The sequence below is a fragment of the Vidua chalybeata genome, chromosome 18 (assembly GCF_026979565.1).
Source record: "Vidua chalybeata isolate OUT-0048 chromosome 18, bVidCha1 merged haplotype, whole genome shotgun sequence".
Lineage (NCBI taxonomy): Eukaryota > Metazoa > Chordata > Aves > Passeriformes > Viduidae > Vidua > Vidua chalybeata.
Genome location: NC_071547.1, coordinates 3056150 through 3080086, shown reverse-complemented (window position 1 = coordinate 3080086; position 23937 = coordinate 3056150). Strand labels below are relative to the sequence as shown.

The following is a 23937-nucleotide window of genomic DNA, read 5'->3' as shown; positions in this document are numbered from 1 at the left end:
GTCTGTGTCTTGGTGCAATCACTGCACACTTTTTAAAAAGAGCTAATGGTTGGGAGAGCAGATTGGTCTCAGCTGTATTGTGCCAGCTGTGAAATTGTTGCTTGGAGGTGCTGGTTCTTGCTGGATGAATCTGGAAAGTTGGTTGTGTTCTGGGATTCTTCAACTCTTCTAAAACCTGAGGCTTTCATAGCATTTTTGTATCTTAGAAGTTTAAAACAAAAATTATTGCAAGACAGGGGAAATAATTATTTTGGAGTTTCTTAAGAAACTTGGTCTGATCCTAAACTATAACGCAGTGACCTATGTACCAAAGACCTGTGGAATGTTTTCCTTTCTGTTCAGAACTGTTCCAGTGGTAAAACACCTCATGTAGCTCCAGCTGTATTTTCATACAGGCCTGCTTTAATGTCTGCTTACCCTATTTTTCTACACAGGACATGTCAAATCAATATTATGTTGCTTTTTTTACTGTGACAGCCCTTGTATGTAACAGGTGCTTCACCTCTAAGGGTGCAGTTGAACAGCACATTTTCAATGCTCAGGTAGAAGCCACAGGTTTTATCACGTTTTATGCTGACTTTCATTCCTCTTTCCCTGGTCTGTGTCTAAACTAAGAAGGCAAAACGACTGCGAGGTTTTGGGCACAGAGCACACAGGATTTACTGCACTTGTGGTAGCTGCCAGCAGTGCTGGGGGCTTGCAAGTGTGTGGGTGCTGGGGCTGTGTCCTGTGTCATGGGCAGCACCTGCCCCAGCCCACCAGGTTGCTGTGTTACTCCTGGTGTGAAGAAATTCGATTTCTGACTGTGTGTAAACAGAGAAAACTGCACCTGGTTGGGGCAGGGAGATTTGGCCCAAAGCAGCAGTAAAAAAAGCTGTGTTGTGCCCCGAGTCTGTGGAACTTACTGGGGTCTTTGTTTTAAGAGCTCCTACTTTTGATGAAGCTTATCTCCCAAAGCATATTTTTGCCAATATATCTTATTCCACCCTCCAGGCCTAACTTCTGCCTCCTCACCACCAGAGGAAAATAAACAGGGGCACTGGTACTGGCAATGATGTGCCAGTTTATCACACCCTAAACAATATTGCTATATTGGCAGAAAAGCTGCTGGAGTGTCATTAACACTCAGATGAACCTGCAAAGTATAAACTTTTATTTTCTTTCTATTTTCTTGTGGGAAATGAGTCTGATTCAGTAGTGGAGCTCTGTGTGGTCACCTGGAAGGGTCACTAGGAGCTGCTTTGGTTGTGGTAGAAGAGGATTTTGTAGATGTGGAGGGTTTTGAAGTGGAGGAGATGGTGGCAGTAAACATCTGGAGAGGATTAATGGTGATTTGGGATAGCTGGGATTGAAAAAGTTCCAGTGCTTTCCCTTTGCCTTCGATGCTGCTGTTTGATGAGGGACCTTGGACTTTCTGAAGGACACCTCCACCCCAGCAGGAGTGTATTCTGAAGGAGGGTGATGTAACTGTAAGCACTCACTGTGAGAGGAAAAGAGCTCTCCTGGGCTTTGCATGTGCAGAGTTTTGGGTAGATAGGCTTTAGCCAGACATGGTCCATGGTGTTGGCGTGTGCTCTTCAGTTAATACAACTTTTAAGGATGTTATTGGCATCAGTGGGATTTTTTGCTCTCTTACTCTAGCTTTTTCCTTGGCCCCAATGCATTCCTGCAGTTACATCATCCTGTCCTTCCTTCTTCCTTTGAGAAGGGTTTCTGTTAATTGCTAAACAGACATAAGGGTTTAATACAGAAGAACTGTTGACTTGGTTGTGATTATTGCCAGGGTCCTCAGGGAAGTGGTAGTAGGATCATGGTCTACGGAAGAGTTAAAAACACGTGTGGATGTGGCACTTGGGGCCGTGGTTTCGTGGTGAACATGGCAGTGCTGTGTTAATGGTTGGACTCAAAGATCTTTGAGGTCTTTCCAGCCTTAACAGTTCTGTGATTGTGCAGTGCCTGGCAGTGTGAGTGTAACAGGCCAACGCTGCCAGGCAGCCAAGGCCAGTACCCACATTTTGGGGTAAGTAGGGTTACCTGGTCTGCACCACTGCTGGGAATTGTCAGTTTGGGCTCCCTGCATAAGGAGGCTGGGAGAGGGATGTGGCACTGGAGCAGGAGGGGACAGTGCTGCTCACTGCCCTGGGCAGCACGCAGTAGTCGTGTCCTCCAGAACTTGCACCCTGTTTGGATGGAAAAATGCACCTCTGGTGCAATGGGAAAGGACAGAGACCTGACTGACCAGAAGCCTTTGCTGTGCCACCCTGTGGGTGTCTCCAGTGCCCAGTGTTACCCATTTAGGGTGGTGTTCTAGGTGACAGCAGTTACGAATTGTGGGTTAATGCATGTAGCTTCTGTTAAAAATGTTTTTCCCCTAATGTTCATTTATCAGACCTTCTAACCTTAAAGTTAGATTTGGCTATCCTAATTCTGTTAATACAATTGCATTAGGATGCAGTGCCACATAAAGTTCTAAGCTCAGGACTGGCACCTGGCAAGTCCTGGATTTCTCTGGGTGCTGTTGTGGTTGTGTGGATGTGGCCAAACTACAGTAAATGAGAATAATCAGAATTTGTCCAAGTGTTACAGAAGGAAGTCACCACTGCCTTGCAAATGCAAGGGATATATTTGTGTGGCACAGCACCTTGAAGCAGTGAACACTGCACACATACAAGATCTTGTCTAGGGGAGATGCACGCAGTGGATACTACACAAGCTGTTCAGACTGTACTTGGTTGAAGTGAAGTGCTTCAGGGTCTCACTGACCTGCTCCCCTGAGAAGCCCTTCAGAACAGCCCCACACATCTCTGGGTTTTTTGTGGAGGTGTTGAGTCTGAAATAATGGTTTGGTGCTGCTGGCAGCAGTTTAAAGCAGGTCACTGAAGCTGAATGGTGGAATAGGAGCTGTGCCCAGGTAAAGGCTACTTGCAGAAGAGCTTGTTTCTAGGCTGCAGGCTTAGTCAGCCTTGCTTTGAGAACCAGGACCTCCCTCCTTCTGGACTTGGTCACAGGGTCAGCTGATCTTCCTCTCTAGGGTGGAGGAGTTTGTATGTGAAGTTGCCTGGTGACATCTCTGGCAGATCCCAGTTGGGACAGCAGCTGGGGAACATCAGCACCTATTTAATGATGCATTTAATGGCCGATAGTTCTTGCAGTGTTTTCTCCAAACTTTGGTGTTCATGGTACTTTTTGTTTGCCCGAAGTCTTTTGAGTTGTTCTTTGTAATTGTGAAGGTGAGAAATTTGCTGCTGTAAACATCAGGGTTATGTTTCTGTTGCAGTAAGGGTTGTGCTCGGGGCAGAGGCCATTCCTTAGTGCCTCTGGTCCTTCTGACCCTGGTTGGTGTTTTTTAGTGATAGCTGGGCAGGGCTGGGATACATGGAAGTGTCCTGAGGTACCTGTAAGTAGGCAGTGGAAACTGCCCAGCAGCCAAATGTTTGTCCATAACCAGGATTAACTCATGTTCCAAGCACAGGCGTCCAGGTAGCTAATTTCCTAGGGTTGGTTTAGAATTATGAGTGTTGTACCTGAGTTTATTCCCAGATCTGCACAGCCCTGTTGAGAGACTCTTTAATTTCTGGTGAGCACCCCACCTAGTCCCCTAATTGCTGTCCAACAGGAGTGTGTTGAATTTGGTGGGCTCTGTAGGAGGCCAGCACTTCAGAAAATTGCTGCAATCCATTTCCTCTTGGAGGGGTGGGCATGTTTAAGCAGTGTGGTGTGTGAGGGTGAGCCCAACTTCATGACTTGTAAATGGTTTTGTAGTGCATAGGATAGTACAGGATGTGATGACCCACGTTCACCCCAGTGCCCCGGTGCTGCTTTGGGAACAGGAGAAAGTTACCTTTGTGTGTCATAGCAGTAATATGGAGAGCACCAAAAAAATCCCACAAAAGAAACAAAAAAACTACCCAAACAAAACAAACTACTGAGCATGGTGTCTTCTGCAAGTCCACCAGCTTCCTAGGTTTCAGTGTAATAGAGATATGGATTTAAGGTATGAATACATTTCAGCAGCTGCTTGCTCTGCCTTTGTTGAGAGCTTGGCAGAGTGGCTGTCACCACTTCAGCATCCTCTCTGCCTGTCTTGAAGACTTGTGTGACCATAGAAGTTATGAGCACAGTTTTTGTGGAGATGTTGGAGAACACAGTGGCTGGTATTGGTATTCCAGGCAGGCTCTGTCTCAGCTTCCTGGCTTCTGTTGTAAGGTTTAAGAGGGGAAAAAATCTTCAAGTTTGGTACAATCTTTGTTTCCTTGACAGTTCTTGAGAGACAGAACTGTGGGGAGCTACAGAGTCATCAGGTCCAGACTGTGCTTGAGGGTTGCATCTCCTTGGGAAAGGAGATGGTGGAGTCCCCTCCACAGGAGTGAGATTGTGTCACACCACCCAGTCCTGAGCCTCAAGCTGTGGAGCTGCTGTTTGCTGGCCACCCAGTATAAGGAGTGCTGCCATCCCCTACCATGTGCTCGTTATTTGCAAGACAAGTCCATGGAGTTGTGCTGGGAGGGTGGCAAGTGGCAGTACAGAGATGGGGAGCTGTGAAGGAGATTTTACTCAGTCTCATTATTAGGCCTGGTATGCTGTAAAACTGCAGTCTGAGCTGGAAATCCTGCAGCATCTCCTCACTAACATCGACCTGGAATTTATCTGGCTGTCTGCCATGTGCTAAATAAACCCCAAGCCATGATGGAGGCTCCTTCTACCCCCTTGAATCCCAGGCCAGATTTTCTTCTGTGGAGGTTTTTAAGCGACCACTTTTGGAGCCCCTTGAAACTAGATACGAATGGGAATTCCTGCAAGGCCTCTCCAGCCTTGCTGGCTGCGACATCCTGGAGTGAAAACGTGGCTTGGATTGAGGATTGGTTGGTTGGTAAATTAGTACAAACCCAGCTAGTACAATTTGCTAATGAGCAGTGAAGAGGTTTGGGTAGGCAAGAAATGTTCCATACAGTGAGATGGAGGTCTGCACCTCTGCTGTGTTCTGGTGGTGTCTGGAAGAAAATCTGAGTTGTGTGGTGTGGTCTGACTTCAGGCTTGTTCTTGTACTTTCACCTTCCTGCTTTTGGGAGTTTTTTAGGATTCTCAGATTCTGTGTTCAAGCGATGCCTTTTGTCACTTGCATCTTTGCAGTATCCTGGCACTTAAACTGTTGTCCTCAGAATTAGGACTTGGCTTGTATCACTGTGGCAGAAGCAGGAGTTGTCTTTCAGCTGGAAAAGTACAGAGTTTGATTTTTCCTTGAAAGCATTTAAAAACAGCATTCTCACGGTGTCATAGCTGTTGTTTGCCTCAAACTTAATCATGTTGCTTCCCAGTAGGAAGGAGTCAGGTGCTCACACAGAATCTTCCATGTGCTGTTGTCCAAGGGGAGCTGCCAAGGTTGTTGTGCATGTTTTGGTTTAACTTGTTCCTGCTGCTATCCAGCCTTTGGTTCGTGTCTCGCCTCCCTTCCTAGCTGAAGGAGACTAATAGAATGGAGGAGTGATTCATGCTGAGGAAGAAAATTATCTCTTATCTAGGTTGCCTCTAAGCCAGTCCTGCCAGAGCCGACTTTATCCTTGAGAGGCTGGAAAGTTGGTCTAGAAGGTAAATATTTATTCTTTAGAGTGTCTGACATTGATCTGAAATCCAGGCGGCTGCTGCGGTTGCCGATGGGAAGGAAGCTGTGCTCGTCCGTGTTCACACAGCACGGTGAGGTTCAGCCTGCACACGGAACAAAATCTGTTCTGGAGGAGTGGAATTAAAAACTTTGCAGAAATCTCTGCAACCTCATGGACTAAGGAGTGTTTTCCCCCACCTCATAATGATAGTCAGTCTGTAGGAGAGAAAACTTATGGGGTCTGGCTCCTGACTTCCTTGCTCTCCCAGCACTGAGATTCCTGGGATGGAGACTGTTAAAATATCAGCACTTCTCTGCAGCTTAGAGAAAGTCACTGGAGCTTTGCTAAGTCAGCTGGGAGGATGATCAAATACACTGCAGTGTGGCTTCTCTTCAGGGTTGTACAGCAGGACACTTGGGGAAGCTTTTGAACAACCAAGTGCAATGTTTGCACATCTCTTCTTTTAAAAACTGGTGGAATTTCTGCATGGCTCCCTATGGCCAAACTGCCCCTACCTTGGTGATTGCCCAGAATTCAACGGGAACAGAAAGTGAAACTGGGTGGTCTGTTGGTCATATGCTGAGATGTGCAGAAAATGGAAGAGTTGTATAAATGCTAAACCAAATGAACTTTGCAGTGCTGTTATTATCATCTTTATGGAGAAAGCTGTCAGGGGTCAGTGTGAGCCAAGCCAGTTCTTGCATAATTAGCTCCATACAATTACATGGTATTTAGTGATGTCTGGCTTGAGCTGTAAGTTCTTGTGTACAACAGGGAGTTTCTGATGAGAACATGAAATTTGGATGTCCAGAGTGAATATGTTGCAGTTAACCTAATAATTTCAAATCTTTTCATGCTCCTTTAGTTTCTGTCTTAAAGGTCATTGAAATCTAGACCTCGGATGCCCTTTTTAGTCTTTGCACATCATCAGTTGGTGTTCTATTTTTGAGCACTTGCTGGTGTTGGATAGGAGGGGAGCTACCTTGGAAGGGTTTTGTAGCATTTGTTTTATTTCCTACTTTATTGCTTGGCAGTAGTTCATACTCTCCTGATTTTTTAGGGATATGACTGGGGACTTGACTCATTGGCTGAGTGCTTCTCTGCTGTACCTAACCACCAAACCACTTCTGCTGCTCATTGGATTCAGCAGAAGAAGTCCTTCTGGCTTAACCTGAGCACAAATCTAAGATATCTCTAGCCCAAAGCTCATCACTGGCACAGATCATCTATTGACCTAAGCCAAGCACCTCACTTGGGACTTGATTTTGTGTTGAGCTGTGCCTAAATGTCTTTTCCCTGCCCTCCTGTTGAAATGGGTTTGCTCTGGCTTTGGGATCTCTGTGTCTCGGCTTCTGTGTCATTTTACAGCCCACCCTTTCTTGGAAAAGCGATGGAACTCCTTTATGCCCAAGAGCGATCGTACGTACCCGCTGAGCGTTCCCTGTGCGCGCGTGGTTCCGCCAAGAGCGGTCAGTGCTGCACAGAGCTCACGGGGAGGTGGGATGTGCAGCTCACCCTGTGTGTGTGTGTGTGTGTCTCTTCCAGAACAGGGCAGTCGGGCGGCCCAAGGGGAAGCTGGGCGCTGCCTCTGCGGTGAAGCTCGCGGCCAACCGGAGCACGGCGGGCGCGCGGCGGCGGAGGACGCGATGCCGCAAGTGCGAGGCGTGTCTGCGGACGGAGTGCGGCGAGTGCCACTTCTGCAAGGACATGAAGAAGTTCGGGGGGCCCGGCAGGATGAAGCAGTCCTGCATCATGAGGCAGTGCATAGCTGTAAGTGTGCCTGGGCCTGCAGCTCGTCTGCAGAGTCCTTCCCTCCCGCCGTGTCTCCTGGGTGACCAGGTGTGGGGCTGGGAGCTCTGTTCTGAGTAGTCTCTAAAGTGCGTTGGACAAAAGTGTGTGATCTCTGCCCTCCCAGATCAGATCTCTTTTTTTTCCCAGTGTTTCTCATCCTCCCCGAATCCTAAACCAGAATGCTACTAAAACTTAACAGGACAGCTTTCCTTTTAGCGGTATAGAAGTGGAGATTATCATTACATCAAAAATCAGCGCTCAAATGACCCTCAAACTCTGGGATGTGAGGGAAAAGGGGAAGAGTAGGAAGTTCTGATTCAAAGGATGAAGAGGTGTGTTTGGTTTGGATTTTGGAATTTCCTGAGAAAAGCTGCCCTGCAGTCATCTTTGCCATGTTATCCACACAAATTAGGATGAGAGAAATCCTTGACTGACAGCCTTCAAGATGTTGGTGTTGATGACCCCAGCTCCAGGCTCCCAGAGATCTGAATTTCAGTTTGTTTGCTGTTACTTAGGCATAGAGCAGAGGGTCTGATCTGGATGAGGCAGAGAGCCATCAGTCCAGGGTCTTGTCTTCCTCAGGGACTGGAAATGGCTGTCAGGGAAAGAGCATCAGAAGAGGGCAAGCAGGCAGTCAGTTTCCTGGGCTCCTGTGATACATTACTTAGGAGCTTCTTGAGTCACAAGCAATAGCTTTCTATTTAACAAATATTGACAGATTAATCTTCCATTAAGTTGTTCAAGCAGCTTTTGAATCTGTAGCTGCCATGCTGACTTGTGGAGCTTCTTTTCAGGTCTCATGTCTGCTGTGACTCTGTTCAAGGCTAAAAATCAGCTTTAGTTTTTACTTTAATTCTTTAGAAGGTCTTGTTTATGCTGTTGTTATGGGTTTGGTTTTCTTTTGTTGTTGTTTTTTTAAGGAAAGGAATGTTGTTTATTCATAACTGAAATATCACCCTATCTATACTGATTTCTCTCATTACAGTTCCCTTCACTTAGTATTTGGGGGTTTTTCTTTTAATTCTTAGGAGATGACCAAAGTGGAGGGATTAAATGACTTCACCTAACAGTGATAAAAAACTGATAAGCACTTAAGGTTTGCAGTAGTTGCTCCTGGTAGCTCACTCCATGTTCTGTGCCAAGCTCTGCACTGTTCCTGACACAGAGGATTGGGTTCAGCGCTGCTGGATCTTTCAGTAAAGTACACAGAATATCCACCTTTCTGCACAGTGCTTTTGCAGCTCAAGTGTCTTTTCTTTGAACACTTGATTTCCTGGAGTGTAGCATGAATTGAACAGCATGGATGAAGAATTTATTATTCTCCAGGGGCAAGAAATAGTGAAATCATGCTGCCTTTTTAGTGGAAGGATTAAATTAGGGCTGCAGTGTGCTTTCTCATCCTCACTGATGAAGGAAACTTTCATACTAAGCTGTTTCACTCTGGGTAACACAGGCTGAGCCTTTTGGAGATGATCTGGGTTCTCTTCTAGCTGAGTGTAGTCGTCCTCTATCTTCCAATGAGGATTTATTTCTCTTCTTGGTGCCTAGGGTTTTAATTCAGTTAGGACAGAGGTAGCCAGGGGTCTCTGATTACTTGTCCCCCCCTCACGTGCACTGACGGTGACTTCTCTGCACTTTCTAGGTTGGTGCAAATATCAGGGAGATTATTACAAATTCTTAAAGCAGCAAAGGCCCAGAAAATTAAGGCATTGAAGTGTTGTACCTTTCAAGGTGCTTTACATTTCTCTAAGCAATCCTGTTGGCTTTGCTCTTTGCTCTAACAATTCTGCAGTAATAATATTGTGGTACCTATCCAGCAGCTTCCAGCCAAAAAGACCCTGCAAGATGCTGAAGCTGTATGGAAGCAATGATCCCTACAGTTCTGGGACTGTGCTTGCCTTGGTTAATAACACTGACAATATTAACTAGACAGACTTTCATTAAGCTCAGAAGCCTTCAGAGAGCCCATGGCACTGCTGTTCAGAGAGCAGGAACCTCCTCTGCATCACCAGCTCCATCAGGAAGGGAAGCAGGAGTGCCTGGGACACTGCTGCATGGAGTGGGGCTGGGAGGACAAGGTGACAGCACAGCTGCTGTTCCAGCCCATCAGTGGGACAGAGGCAGTGGTGGCACAGAGGAGATTGCCTGGACATCCTTGCTCCCAGCAAGAAAAATTGTACTGCTGTTTGCAAAATGCTCTGTGCTCTAATGGCTCCCTACAGCTGGGCTTCCCCCTGCCTGAAACTTGCTAAAGGATGCACTGTTGATGCTGAAATTTGGGTTGGTGTGCAGGTATTCTCTTAGGGATTTATTCACTCCATCCACAAGAGATCCTTGCTGGGAAAAGCCCCATCTCTGCTTCTGGCTGTGTAATAGTTAAGGACTGGCAGCCTAATCAATTGCACTTCCCTTCGTGGGCAGCTTAGGCTCTTCCTTTTCTTTTTTTGTAATGAGGTTTATACCTTATTGCTGCAGACCAGAGTTTTGTTAATCATTAGCAAAAAGGTGGCTTTTTAATTAGAGTGGCATTCAGTGCTTTGACATGGGTGACAGGTATGTGAGATGCTGCAGTTCCCTTTCTGCCTCAATGGAAGAAGAAAATCTGTGTGATCTCACTTGTGACACTTGCAGGAGAGAATCCTCTTTCTAAGTGAGCAGAGCTTTTTGCAGTGCTCAGGTTGGGAGCAGAGCCCTGGATAATGGACTGCCAGTCAGGAAAAGGGCTGTTCTTGGTTCTGTTGTGGGCTTGCTGTGAGACCTGGATCAGGTCCCATAACATCTGTCTGCTCTGCCTGTAAAATACGGGAGCTGCCAAATTGCTGCTCGGATTGTGAAACCTAATGGATGTGAATAGTGATGTTCTAGGGTGATTCTTTCCTCTCCCATTGTACACTGGTGAAGTGACTTGCATGCCAATGTCTGTGTCAGCTCACAGATTCAAGGAACCCACCAAAAATGCATTTTCATCCATCCCAGTAATGCTCCCTGAACCTGTATTGCTACAGGGTGAAATGTGTCCTATGGAGCTTCGTCTGGTACCCAGCTCTAATTTGTTACCTTTTCTTTGTTTTTTTACCTTCATGTCAGTTTGCACAATTAATCCCTATTAATCTCCCGTTTGAAATGAGGAAACTGTAAATGCACACTGAGCTCTTGTGTTTCCATGTCTGCCATATCTTGATCAGTTCTTTCTGATACATAAACAGCCGGTGCTGCCTCATACTGCTGTGTGTCTGGTGTGTGGAGAAGCTGGGAAAGAGGACACTGTGGAAGAGGAGGAGAGCAAGTTTAATCTCATGCTAATGGAATGCTCCATTTGTAATGAAATCATACACCCAGGATGCCTTAAGGTGAGTACAAGGATGTGATACATGTTGGAAACAAAAGCTAAATTAGTTATCACCTTAATGTAAAAGTGGTGCACAGAAATTGGGAAGCTTTTAGGTTTTCATCTTTGGACAGATGAGAAGTGAGCAGGGAGCTGGTGTGAGGAGCACAGCACTGGGTGAGATCTGTGGCACACACAGCCCTGACCAGCAGGCAGGGTCCTTGATGTAACAGCATTCCCTGGGAGCAGGGCTCCTGGCTTTGGACATGCCCTGAGTGTGTGAAGATCTTGCTGATTCGTTTCTTTCTTCTTGCCCCTTGTTTAAGGAAGTGAGGTGTTTCAGTTGGGATGGGGAAGGCAGAGCAATCTGCCTGTACTCCAGGGTGAGACATTCACAAATCCATCTCAGTAGCTTCTTCCTGAGTCCCACGAAGTGCAGATGAACAATTGGCTGCTCATGTAGGTCCAGGCACAGATGTGCCTTAGGGTGGCAGCTGGCTCCAAAGATGTTAGGAGCAACTGTTGGAGCAGGAGTGCAGCTCTGGAGAGCAGCCTGAGCGAGTGTCAGGCTGCAGGAGTGCTCACCCTTGGCTGACTTGAGTCCTGTGAGCAGCTGTATTCTTTGCTGGTAACAAAAGTGTCATTTGGGGCATATCTTCCTGCATTAGCATTTAGAAGTTGCCTCTCTCCAGAGCTGATTTCTTTCAGCTGATCAGCCATTTCCTGTTGCTGATTTGTTTATGGTTAAAGTGATTTGCCAAAGCAAATGTGTTCTGACACACCATGCCCCAGAAAGCAGCGTTTGGGCCCTTCTGGGATGTCTGGGAGGAGAGGTGTGTGTGTTCCTTATGCAGGCCCGGGGTGAAGCTCTCCTGGCTTTCATTTCTCCTGAGCTCTACGTGGTGCTGCACCAAGCTCTGTGCTGTCATTTATTAGAGCAGAATGTGGGGAGCTGGCAAACCAGAGCTGTGCCTTCTCCCTGATTCATGGAGCTGGTGCTCAGTTGCTGCCACAGATGGGCTTTGAAAAGGAGCTTTGCTTGTTTGGCTCTGCTTAAAACAAAACTTTGGGGGCTGATGAAGCAGAGGAAGGAGCTACTCATTTTCAGAGGTACCTTAATTTTGGCTGCTTTGCTGTTCCAATCCTTGCTGGAAGAGCTCCGTGCACCCCCATCTCTGCCTTTGCAGTGTCAGTGGTGCCTCAGGGCTCAGTTCAGAGGACAGTTGTTGTCTAGTGGCAGCTCGGGTATGACTTCCTCTCCCCATACTACATTTGGGACTAGTACAGGATGTGGGTCAGATCTGTGAAGTCAGGCAAATGCTGTTTGTTGTCTTACACGTGTGTGGTGTTCTGAGTGTTCCTTTGGTAACTAGGAACAGCATTGCTTTGGGTGTTCCTGACAATTAAACACTGGGATTTACTGTGTGCTTTGTGTGTCTTTTATTTTGATTTCTCAGTGCTTCTGCTGAGCTGAAATGGTGGGTAACTGGTGCTGTTTATTTCCTGAGGCAAAAGAGCACTGGTAGAATTTCAGAATCATCTTGGAAGGTGAGATGAGACTGCTCAGGAGAACAGCAAAAGGAAAATGGAACCTCTTCCTTAGATCCTTCCTTGCTCTTTATTCCCAGGTTCCATGATTTCCTGGAAGACCAAAATCTCTAGCCATGTTTACATGTTGCTCGAGCCCTTGAGCCCTGAGGATGGAGCCCATAAATAGCCTTTGATGCAGCCCCAGCCCCAGGGCAGCTGCCTTCCTGTCCCACTTGGGAAATAGCACCATGTGAACTGCTGGTCATCTCCAGCTTAATGTCTGGCAAATGTACTACTGGGGGAGACTGGAATAAACTGGATCAGTGCAGATGTCCTTTCCTGGCTTACTCCCATGTGGAGTGAATTCCCTCCGAGATGCATCTCCCAGAGCTTGTGGAGTAGTTTGGTGCATGCAGGGGGTGATTTATTCTCCAGGGCAGGTTGGTTGTGGTTTGAAGTCCATCCTCTTCCAGCCCCTGATTAGGCTGTTCATGTTCTGGGGGTTTTTCTCCATGAAACAGCAGTGCCAGAGGACGTCTCTGAGGAGTTAAATTCAGGGTGGCTCAGGTGTACCTGTGCCCTGGCACACTGAGCCTTGAGGGGCTTCTGTGGGGGCCCTGGGTACCAGAGCACCTGCAGTGCTGGTGTTGGAGCTGTGCTGGGGACAGCAGGATGTTCCATGTGCTCAGAAGTGTCACAGGAGCCTCCTGACATCCTTCTTTCCTTGAAAATACCACACCAACACAAATGCTTGTTTTGCTGAACGGGTTTCTTATGAAAATGATCTTGGTGAGTTTCGCAAGCACAGCGCTGCTTCCAGAGGGAGCTCATGAGATTTTGGGATGAACACTGCCTTTCATTGTTCCACAGTGTTTGAGTTGAACCAAGAGTGGTGAATTTTTATTGCTTCATCTCAAATTGCTGGCATTGCTAGCTAGCATGTCTTGAGTACAGCATCTGATGCTGTTTCCTTAGGGAGAAGGGGTTTCTTTCTCCACTAGGAGCCTGTTCTTTTCCATCTCAGCTGAATGTAGTGATAAAAATGGAAGTGAATATTTAGGTGCCTTGTCAGAGCAGCAGGGATACAAAGGCCTTTTCCAGCACAGCTTCAGCCCAGGTGTGTCTCACTGCCTGTTTCAGTCTGGGCACTGCCAGAATTCATGGCTCTCCCTCAGGGATGCCAGATCAGCATCCTGGGGTCTCCATATCCCTACCAAGTGGAGTCCCCAGCTCCAGGTCTCGTGCTCAGATCTGAGTTGCTGACCTCGTGCTGCAGGTAGGGTTCTGTGACGCCTCACGCTGTGCCTCAGACACCCACCTGCTGTTTGCAGCAAACGCTCAGAACTGGCTCCCACCCAGCCTGAAAGGCTTGGGACAGATTCAGTGGCAGGTTTGTGTGTATCTAATTAGTTTGCTTACAGTTCCTCACATCTGTTCAGTTCCTTAAACTTCACAGAAGGGACAGAGCTGCAATGCTTTCCCTTCAGCAGCACTTGTTCTATATTCAGTGCGGGAAATAACTTGTTCCAAACTTGGGCTTGGGCCAGGAATTGTTCCCCTGAGGCAGAGATGTATACAACAACTCCTGGAGTATCTTACACCTACCATGGGAAAGAAGGTTCAAAGGCACACAGTTGTGATAAAACCAGTATTTAAATTCTGCCCACTTCATTTACTTATTTATTAACTCCAAGAGTCTTGCTGAGAGACTGACATGTCATCACTCTCACTGGATGGTGAAACTAGAATGGCTGCTCTCTGGCTCAGGGACTTGAGGAAGCAGTTCCTAAATCCAAGGGCTTGCTCCTGCACAGCCACTTCCTTTTCCCTGCACTGGGAGGAGAGGAGGAAATGTTTCAGAAATATGAAAAATCTGCAGATCCCTGCCCGTGCTTGTTCCTGTCTCCTGCAGCCACACTGCTGCTGCCAGTGCCCAGCTGTTAGTCTGGACAGCAGCATGTTTTTGTTGTCTACAGTAGTAATAAATCAGCATTTTTCTTTTTTTTTCTCCAAGTTATTTATTTCTCAGTATGTAATGAAACCCTTAAGTGGGAATGTGCCACTTGTGAGTGAGTGTGTGTATGTGTGGAGGGTGTATCTTAGCTCTGCTTTTCATTCACAGAAATGTCTTTTCTGAAATGCCTGTTCCCCCTGTTTGGAAAGCACTCCAGGCTCCTGTGTGAAAATGCAGACATGAGGAACATTCCAGCTGTGTAGGGCAGGATTGTGCTTTTGCTGGAGTGTAACAACATTAAGCATAAGTTTCTTTCAGACAGCAAAATGTCAGTGTTGGAGGTAGTGAAGTCATCAGCCTCTCTCCCCCTTACCCTGACTGAGGATCTGAGGGTGTGAGAAGGCCTGGAAATGCTCTGTGTCCAGTCTGTGAACAAACGTGCCTGTTCTGAGCTGCCTTGGCAGCCACCATCCCCACTGGCACATGGGCTGGAGGGCTGCAGCCTGGGACTGCTAGTTCTGATCCTGAAAGAAAAGTATTTTAAGGAACACTTGATTACAGTGCAGGGTGCTGTGCTGCTAAAAATGCCCATGGGATTAATGCATGTGAGAACCCTGCCTGTGGAGGGATCAGGCTGTGCCTCTCCAAGGGACACGGGGCTGGGCTTTGCAAACCCGAGGTGTGGGAGGGCATTTGGAGATGTTGCAGCCCTGGGTTTGGGGGGTTGCTTGGGCTCTCGGGGTGTTCTCTGTTGTTCCAAGAGCAGAGTGTGGGTTGGGATTGTCACTGATCTTGTGGACAGCCCAGAGCTGAGCCCTCTGTCAGATGTGTTTGGCCAACGCATGGTCGGGTGGCTGTGCAGCACCCGGGGCTTGCTCAGCACCGGCAGCACGGTGCCTCTGCTCCCCTGGGAGGGCTGCAGTCCATCCCAGAAAACCAGGAGCTGTACAGTGTGCCTTGGAATGATCATCACCTTCCTGCAGGCTTGTGCAGCCCAGCTGTGAATGGTTGTGTCTCCCACAGGTGAAGGAATCGGATGGTGTGGTTAACGATGAGCTGCCGAACTGCTGGGAGTGTCCAAAGTGCAACCACGCAGGGAAAACTGGAAAAGTGAGTTTAATGGGAATAAGTGGTGCTGGAATGAGACACAAAATCTTAAGCATTCCCTCTGGCTTCTAGATAGACTTTAGCCCAATACCAGCTTTTGGGTTTGTGCTTAATTCAGGTTTTGTTCTTAATTACCCCATGGTGGGAGGTTGGAATGAGGTGATCTTTAGGGTCCCTACCAACCCCGGCCGTTCCAGGATTATGTGGGTCATTCCATGATGATTCTCTGAGTTGAAGGAGACAAGCTCACAGCTTTCTGTTCTTCAGTAATTTTTGTACACTTGTACTAACGCTTCACCCAGCACCTGGGGAATATTTAGGTTAGTTATGTGCACTGCTGCGTGTTAATTTTGACAATGAAAATTCCTGAAATTAAAAATTCACAAGCAATTATGCAAAACCGGGAGTGTCTGTTGGAATTAGTGAAACGCTATTTCTTTGCAGACCGAGACAGACACTTGAAAGTGTGTAGTTAGAAAAATAACCTCAGGAAAATTAAAACTTCTAATTCCTTACTAATCATTTTGTGAGTTAAAAAGTGACCAACCCAGCAGCGTTGGAGTGCTGGTGGCAACGTGAAGAGCTGGGAGATGCATAAGGTATAAAGTTGGTTTGTGTTTTGTGTCTCTCTGGCGTACAAGCAAAAGCGCGGACCAGGATTTAAATACGCCTCAAATCTCCCGGGCTCGTTGCTGAAGGAGCAGAAAATTAACAGAGACAACAAGGAAGTGCCAGATGCTGCCAAACGGAAAGGGGACTGCGAGGAGACTCCCAGGCGGAAATCAGAGGAACATTCCAAAAAGGCCCCGGTTGACTCAATCCTGAGGAGAAAGTCTGACGAGGTGCATCTGTGGAGGAAGCGGAAATTCGAGAAGTCCCAGGAACCCACGATGAGAAAGCGGGTAAGGCACAGCCCCCTGCTGATGGGGCTGCACAGAGCCTGGGCTGGCTGGGGCTGGTGTCTCTGCTCTCCTGGCTTAGAGCTCATCCCCAGGTCCCGCGTTGTTCCCAGAGGAACTGGGATTTTTTACCATTCTGGTAAAAGCTGCTGGTCTGACAGGACAGTGGCTTGAACAGGGACGCTCAGGTTGATGTTCAGAGGCCGAAAACACTGGGCTATGGCTGTTGTTTTATTCAAGGTACTGGAAAACTCACTTTAACTGAAGAGTCTTCACAAGATGCTCAGAGTAGGAACAAGGTGATAATCAATTTTTCATGGAAGCCTTTTCAGGTCTCTCCACGTGGTGGCGCCTGGCGGCTGATTTGGGGCTGATCTGGGGCTGTGCCACCACCCTGGGAAGCCTCTGGAAAGGACACCTTGGGGTGCCTGCAGAGAGCAGGAGCTGCTCCCAGCAGTTGGGTAGACAACTTGGCCCTGAATGTGACAGTCAGGACTCTTCAGGCCAGGCAGGGACACTCTGAATTTTCACGTAGATTCCAAAATGTGGTACTTAGGATCTGCAGAAATGCTGGTTTGCAGAGGCAGAAATGAGGGCTCCAATTTACTGTGTCTCATGACTAAAGTGGCTGATGGCTGTAAAATCAGAATCAGTGGCTGGACTAGTGTTGCCTGTGAAGCTCCCAGGGGTGTGAGTCAGTCAGTCCTGCAAGGCTGGACAGTGGGAATGCTGCAGGATGGCAGAGGCAGGGATTTGGGCTGCTTTGGTGGAGAGAAAGCAAAATTCACAGTAGCAGTTCATGCATAGCTGCTTGCTGGCCATGCTTTCCTTTTCCCATCCCTTTGGACTCTCCCCAGTGAGGAAGGCACTGTGGGTCACCACATCACCACACAACACAACAGATGTGTTTGGGTTTTTTACTTTCTTCTTGGAAAAGAAAACGTTATCCTGTTTACTTCTTGAAATTACAGAATCTCTCTCTTATGGAAACCTTTAACTCCAGGATAGTTCAGCTGCACCATCTGGGTTTATATTTTCTCTTCTGGTGTCCTGTATTAAAATACAGCAGCCAGTTGTGTTTTGATGACCCAAGGAATCTGTTCCTGTGCTGATGTTTGGTCCTCCCTGTGTGGTTGAACATTGCCCCAGTCACACAGCCCCTCCGCAGGCTGTGCCACAGCACATCAGCACACCCTGGAGTCCCTGCTCCCCCCAGGGAGCCAGGGATGTCCTGGCACTGCTGCCCTCACAGCCTGGCATGATCACAGAATTCCAGAGCCTGTAAGTGGAGCACCCATCAGTGCCCTGTGTGAGGGGTGCTGGGAGCTGCACTGGCCTGGTGTAGAAATGTTTTATTCTAACCTGTCATTAACTTACTGTGTAACTTCTCCCTTTATAATATGTTAATTTAAAGGCAGGGTGATCAGCTTTCTCCACCGTGCGCCGCGGGCTGAAACTTGGGAACACAGCCACTGCCTTGATCCAGTTATTGGGAAAGCGAAAGCAGGAGCCCTCTGACACAACAAGTGTGCTCACAGCAGTTCCCTCCTTGCCAGCCCAGATCTCCTTATTAGAACCATTTCATTTTAACAGCTGGTGACTTCTTTCTTGCTTGTGGTGATCAGATTAGGCTTGAAGCCTTCCCAGGCCTCAGTTTGTGTCTCTCACACAGCCTGGTGAATCGGAGGGGGAGGATGAGTGGGGAAGAGTGCAGAGCAGTGTGTTGGGAGCAGGGACTGGGGCAGGAGGAAGGTCCTGTCACATTCCCTGTTCTGCAGGGATTGGAGGGGATGGCCACGGTTTGGTTGGGTGTAAAGGAGCATCTAAAGGAGGCTGTGAGTGTCCAGCAGCCGGGATGGCAGCTGTGATCCCAGAGATTTTGGGAATGGCCCTTTTGACCATGACGTGAGGGCACTTGGGCAGTGTTTGATGTGGGTGCCCAGTGGATGTGGCCCAAGCCTGGGTTCTTGTGGCCTGCTGGGAACAAAGCTGTCCATGGTGTGCTGCTGATCTTGTGTGTGTAAATGATCCACTCGGAGATGGGCAAGGCCCTGGAATGTGCAGGAATCTGCACGGTGAATCAGTACATTTGTCACTCCTGGAGTCCAGCGAGCCAGTAGCTGGACTCCTCATCCCTGCTGGCTCTTGAACTCGATACCTTTGGCCGGTGGCTGCGCCCCGGGGCTGGGATGGGGCTGGGATGGGTGGGGCCCGGCGCTGGCAGGGGGCCCGGCCCCGGGCAGGGCTCCCGTGCGGAGCATCCGCATGGGAAGCGCTGCTGGAAGCGCTGCTCAGCTCCCACAGTCAGCCCTTGTCTCTTCCTTCCAGCGGCGATCGTGGAAGGCCCCGGATGACCGAACTGCCATGATCAAACCCCTGCGGCGCCTCAAGCAGGAGCCCGAGGACGAGCTGCCAGAAGCACCCCCCAGGTCCAAGGACAGCGACCAGTCTCGGTCCAGCTCGCCCACAGCAGGGCCCAGCACGGAGGGCGCCGAGCCCAGGGACAAGAAGAAGTTCAAGATGAGGAGGAAAAGGCGGCTTCCCAATAAGGAACTGAGCAAGGAGCTCAGTAAAGAGCTTAACCAGGAGATCCAAAAAACCGAGAACAGCCTTGCCAATGAGAACCACCAACCCATCAAATCTGAACCGGAGAGCGAGAACGAGGAACCCAAGCGTGCGTTGAACAACAGCGAGAGACTCCATAGGTTCAGCAAAGGGTTGAACGGGACTCCCCGGGAGCTGAGGCACCACCAGCTCATGCCCAGCCTGCGCAGCACCCCCCGGGGAATAGCCCGGCCCCCGCCCTCGCTGTCGCCCCCCAAGTGCATCCAGATGGAGCGGCACGTTATCCGGCCACCTCCCATCAGCCCCCCTCCGGACTCGCTCCCCCTGGATGACGGGGCAGCCCACGTGATGCAGAGGGAAGTCTGGATGGCTGTCTTTAGCTACCTCAGTCATAGAGACTTGTGCATCTGTATGAGAGTTTGCAAGACCTGGAACAGATGGTAAGGAGGGCGGGACACGAGGTGTGGTGGGATGGGCACGGAAGGACAGCGGGCGATGGAGGCACCGGTGTCTCCTGGGGCGGGCTCTGGGCTGTCCCTGGAGCTCTGGTGAGCCCAGGCAGAAGGGGTGACCAGCAGAAGTGGCAGGTCTCGTGTTGCTTTCTCAGAAACAGCAGTTCCCAGCATTTCTGGTGGAGCTGTGTGTGTCAGACTCGGTGTCAGCCTGCCAGGCTCTGGAGCAGCCTGTGCTGGAGTCAGACACCGCAGTGTTCCTGCTGCTGGAACAGCCAGGCTGGCTCAGTCTTGGTGTCATTCTGCCCCAGGACTTCCTGACTGCCAGCATTTGTGCAGTTCAGTTATTAAATACCTACTGAGATAGTGAAGATCCCACCGTGTGCCCCTCACAAGGGCTGTGCTGATTGTCTCCCTGTGGAGGGCTCGTGGAGAGCCAGCCTGTTCCCTGTGCCAGCAGAGCACGTTCTGCAGGAATCCTTTGTTGATGGTGTTTGCTCACAGCGTGTCCCTTGTGCTCAGGTACCGTGTGACTGCACAGCAGCAGCAGAAGCTTTAGTGCAGATTTACAGGTTTCAGTGACCCCTCAGTGAGGCCTTGTGGCTCTGGTGACTCCTGCTGTGCACAAGGACAGACAGACTGCAACAGGCTCCTTTCCAGCACAGCCTGCTAACAGAACATGCACAAAGTAGAGAGGCTGATAATTCAGTGTGAGGTGATGTGTGTGGAGTGTCTTCTCCGTGGGCTGCTTGATGTCCCTGAAACCTGCCAAATGCATTTTCTATTTAAATACAGTATTTGCTAATTAAAAAAAAAACACCAAGAAAATGCAGACTCCTGCACACTCATCAGGACTTGGTGGTGTTGCCCTTAGAGACCCATAAAGAGTAAAAAGACACAATCCACATAGATAGGGAAAACACAAACACCCAACAGGAGAGGGAGGATCTGTTTTCCCAAATCTTCTTGTTTTAAGTAAGGAAAACACAGAGTAAATGGGAATATTATTTAAATCAGACTTCATAATCAAAATATAAGGAAGGAGTGGTGACTTGTCTTCAGGCTATAAAATTGATTTTAGTAAGTGCTGGGATGACTTAAAATGGGATCCAAAGTTGTTGGCTCTTGTAATTCTGTGGAAATAATTCCATGATTTATCGCAGGATATATTTGATGGAGGAACTTGAAACTTACGTAACATTGTGTAGGGTTGTGTTTATCTTTGCAATACTTGGCCTTATTTTTGCAATTTTCAGTTAAATGCTGTAGTTTTTCCTTCTGTTTAATGACACCTTTTAAAGCCTTACCAAAATCCAAACAAGTGCCAAATTAAGTGCTGTTGGCTTTTTTTCTTTTTGGGTAGGTGCTGTGACAAAAGATTATGGACCAAAATAGATTTAAACCATTGTAAATCCATCACTCCACTTATGCTTAGTGGCATTATTAGGAGACAGCCTGTAACCCTTGATCTTAGCTGGACAAATATATCTAAAAAGCAGCTGAGTTGGCTTATCAACAGACTGCCAGGTAAGTGATGTGTTTTCATCACCAAATCACAAACCAGTTTGTATAACAAACCAGTCTGTATCCAAACTGAACCTCTGGGCAAAGTCTCCAGGGACTGGGGTGGCCTAGAAGAGGAGTAGACTCTACTAGGAGGGCTGGAGATGTGTAACAGTAAAGCATCAGTGGGTTAAAATGAGACAAAAATATTTTTTCTGACTACTTGACATGTTCAGTTAAAATAATTTGAGGCAGGTCTTGCCCAGCAAGTAATGAATGCTGCTGTGGAAAGGGCTGAGGGGACTGGGGGAAGGAGTGAAGTTCCAAGTGGTGGGACAGATGGAGAGCTGGGCAGGAGGAGGGGACCGTGGTCAGAGCAGCCTGGGGGTGCCAGTGGAGGTCACTGGGATGTGCCTGGGAAGGTCCCAGTGCTCCAACCTGTTCTGTGTCTGCAGGTCTGCGGGACCTGCTGTTATCAGGGTGCTCATGGATAGCAGTGTCGGCACTTTGTAGCTCCAGCTGTCCCTTGCTGCGAACTCTGGACGTGCAGTGGGCAGAAGGACTGAAAGACGCACAAATGAGAGACCTCCTGTCCCCGCCCACGGACAACCGGCCAGGTAAGGGCGGGAGGAGCCCGGAGCCCCGTCCCACCCCCGGGGCCTCTTCTGTGCTTAGTCCCCCTTGGAGCAAACGGGCAGGAGCCCCCACAGCCGAGCCTGGCGGGGCTGGGGCCGTGCTGCCCCCGGGGAGTTCGAGGTAGTGACTTGGCAGCACTCCTGGCTGGAGCCCTGGGGTGACAGGGATGTTCTGTGGCTGCTGAACCATCATCTGAGCCACTGTGCTGGTTTTCTGTCTGACTTTCTTCTCTTCAGGCTGCAACGGGTGTACTTTAGAGAGTATGGAAACACTTTCTTCCAGTTCAGGGAAGGAGCAGTTCTGTGGGTCATGCCACATTCGCCCGGATTTCAGCTCAGGTGAAATTTTGAGCAAATCAGATCTGCTTTCTGGCATGCACTGCACAGCCTACTGCTTATTCCCGACTTGTAATTCCGCTGGGCCCCTGCAGTTACTTTCATCCCTTTTGTTTTGAAATCAGGAGGTGGCTTTGTCCACATGCCTGTTCCAAAAATAGACAAGTGTTCCTGCTGATGTTCCCTCCAAAGCTCCAGACAGGCAAAAGCATCTGAAGTTGACCCAGGGCAGCAGTGTTGTGTGTCACGGTGCATTTCATAGAGGCCTGCAGATGTTGGCAGCACGGGGTGGGGCTCGTGGGAGTGACCGGCTGCCTCTGCTCCGCAGGTCAGATCGACAACCGGAGCAAGCTACGGAACATCGTGGAGCTGCGCCTGGCCGGGCTGGATATCACGGATGCTTCGCTGCGGCTGATCATCAGGCACATGCCCCTGCTCTCCAAACTCAATCTCAGTTACTGTAACCACGTGACAGATCAGTCTATTAACCTGCTGACCGCCGTCGGAACCACCACGCGGGATTCGTTAACGGAAATTAATTTATCAGGTAAGGGACGTGGGGGAGGGAACTGCCCAGGCATCCCAGCTCTGAGGGGGCTTTGACCGAGCCCTGCCCTGCTCCTGCTGTAACTCCCTGGCAGCAGCTGCTGCCACGATGTGCTGCTGGTGGAAATGGCCCCGCAGCTGCCAGGAGCTGTTGTGTCCACGCTCATCCTCCCGGGGGATTTTCTGCACATCTGGGCTGCCTGGCTTGATCCTATGGGTTACACAACTGCTGGGGGATGGGCACGGAGCTGGTGGGGATTCCTCGAGCTGGAGGAAAAACTCAGTGCTGAATTTCTCCCCTCTGCTCTCCCCAGACTGCAATAAGGTCACTGACCAGTGCCTGTCTTACTTCAAACGGTGTGGGAACATCTGCCAGATCGACCTGAGGTACTGCAAGCAAGTGACGAAGGAGGGCTGTGAGCAGTTCATAGCAGAGATGTCCGTGAGTGTCCAGTTCGGGCAGGTGGAAGAAAAACTTCTGCAAAAACTGAGTTAGTTAAAGGACTCGTGTAAATACTGGGGTGAGGGGGGGAAGGGACTAAGAACACGTAGGGATTTTATTTTCAATTGGGAACTTGGAATATCAGAAAATGCCACGATTGGATTTTACAACTCTTGTTGAGGAGAGAACAACGTGAAACTACCCATGTTAAGAATTTCAACTTGTGCCACTAATTCAGTCCACCTGGGATGACCTGCACTGGCTCTTATGCAAATTCATAAGGCGACTGTTACCGATGATAATTGTTCACACCCTGGAAGAGGACTGAGCTCCAAGAAATACTGTTATTTAAAGTACCACAGCATGTGCTTGGTAGTGTAAATTTGATTTCTGCTTTTCATTTCTTAAGAAAAAAAAAAAAAGTTGGTGTCATTTAAGTGGACCACGCACTGCATTTCTGCCTTCTTAACACGTTTTGTTTTGTTACATCTTACATTATGCAGAACTATTTTTGTACAAAAATTGTTTAAAAATTATTTATGCAATGTTTGAATGCATTACCAGTGTTTCGGTTTTGATTGCCAATTTTTATCTTTACTTATGGTAGGCGAGAACTTAACCTATACTTCGTAGGCAGTATCTATCTACAAACGTGCCCAGGTCAGGAAAAGTAGGTTCATACTTTCAACTTAAAGCATGTTTTAATGGAAGTTTATATCCTGCTTTGTATACTTCAGAAGTGACATAAGCATGTTGTGGAAATAAGGTGTAAATTATAGTTGAAGTAAAACACTTTTATCTGTATAGAAATCACCTTTTTCTCAAAATTTTAAAAAAATTCCAATTTCAGCTTTTGCACATAGGAGGGTTTCACTCTGTAGCATGAGCTCTTGTACTCAATATAAAATTAATTTATACAGTGAGTCCAGCAGTAGAATAAATGGTCAAACGTAGTCTCTCTTTCTTTGAAGTGTGAGTTGAGTTCTCATTTAAGGTTTATAACATGGTTATTTCCTGATTGTAAAATTCTGCATTCATAAGTGCCATTGTTGTACGGTGTTGTTTTCGTAGACCTTCCTGATGCAGTTTTACCTTTGTTGAATTTGTATAAACAATTGTACAAAAACAGGCGCTGGCTCTGCACGTTTCTGTTGGGGCAGGGTGGGGGTGGCTGCAGGGAGCTCTGGCCCAGGGCTCTGAGCATTTTCCAGGGCCTTGTTACATCCAGGGATCTGCCCAGGTCAGGCTC

At 48.3% G+C, this 23937-nt stretch overlaps 1 protein-coding gene across 4 annotated transcripts in view; it reads left to right on the top strand.

The window, feature by feature from the left end:
• Nucleotides 1-23816, top strand: part of KDM2B (lysine demethylase 2B) — a 113513-nt gene extending 89697 nt beyond the window's left edge. For 3 of the 4 annotated variants that reach the window (XM_053959128.1, XM_053959129.1, XM_053959126.1), the window contains 10 exons: nt 7146-7370; nt 10598-10741; nt 15227-15313; nt 15952-16212; nt 18538-19214; nt 20590-20753; nt 21185-21346; nt 21602-21703; nt 22029-22247; nt 22561-23816. In XM_053959128.1, the coding sequence (XP_053815103.1) occupies nt 7146-7370; nt 10598-10741; nt 15227-15313; nt 15952-16212; nt 18538-19214; nt 20590-20753; nt 21185-21346; nt 21602-21703; nt 22029-22247; nt 22561-22742 (2223 nt within the window). In that variant the 3' untranslated portion in view covers nt 22743-23816. The remainder of the gene's footprint in view (nt 1-7145; nt 7371-10597; nt 10742-15226; nt 15314-15951; nt 16213-18537; nt 19215-20589; nt 20754-21184; nt 21347-21601; nt 21704-22028; nt 22248-22560) is intronic. The other variant, XM_053959127.1, reaches the window with a different exon arrangement.
• Nucleotides 23817-23937: the final 121 nt, after the last annotated feature.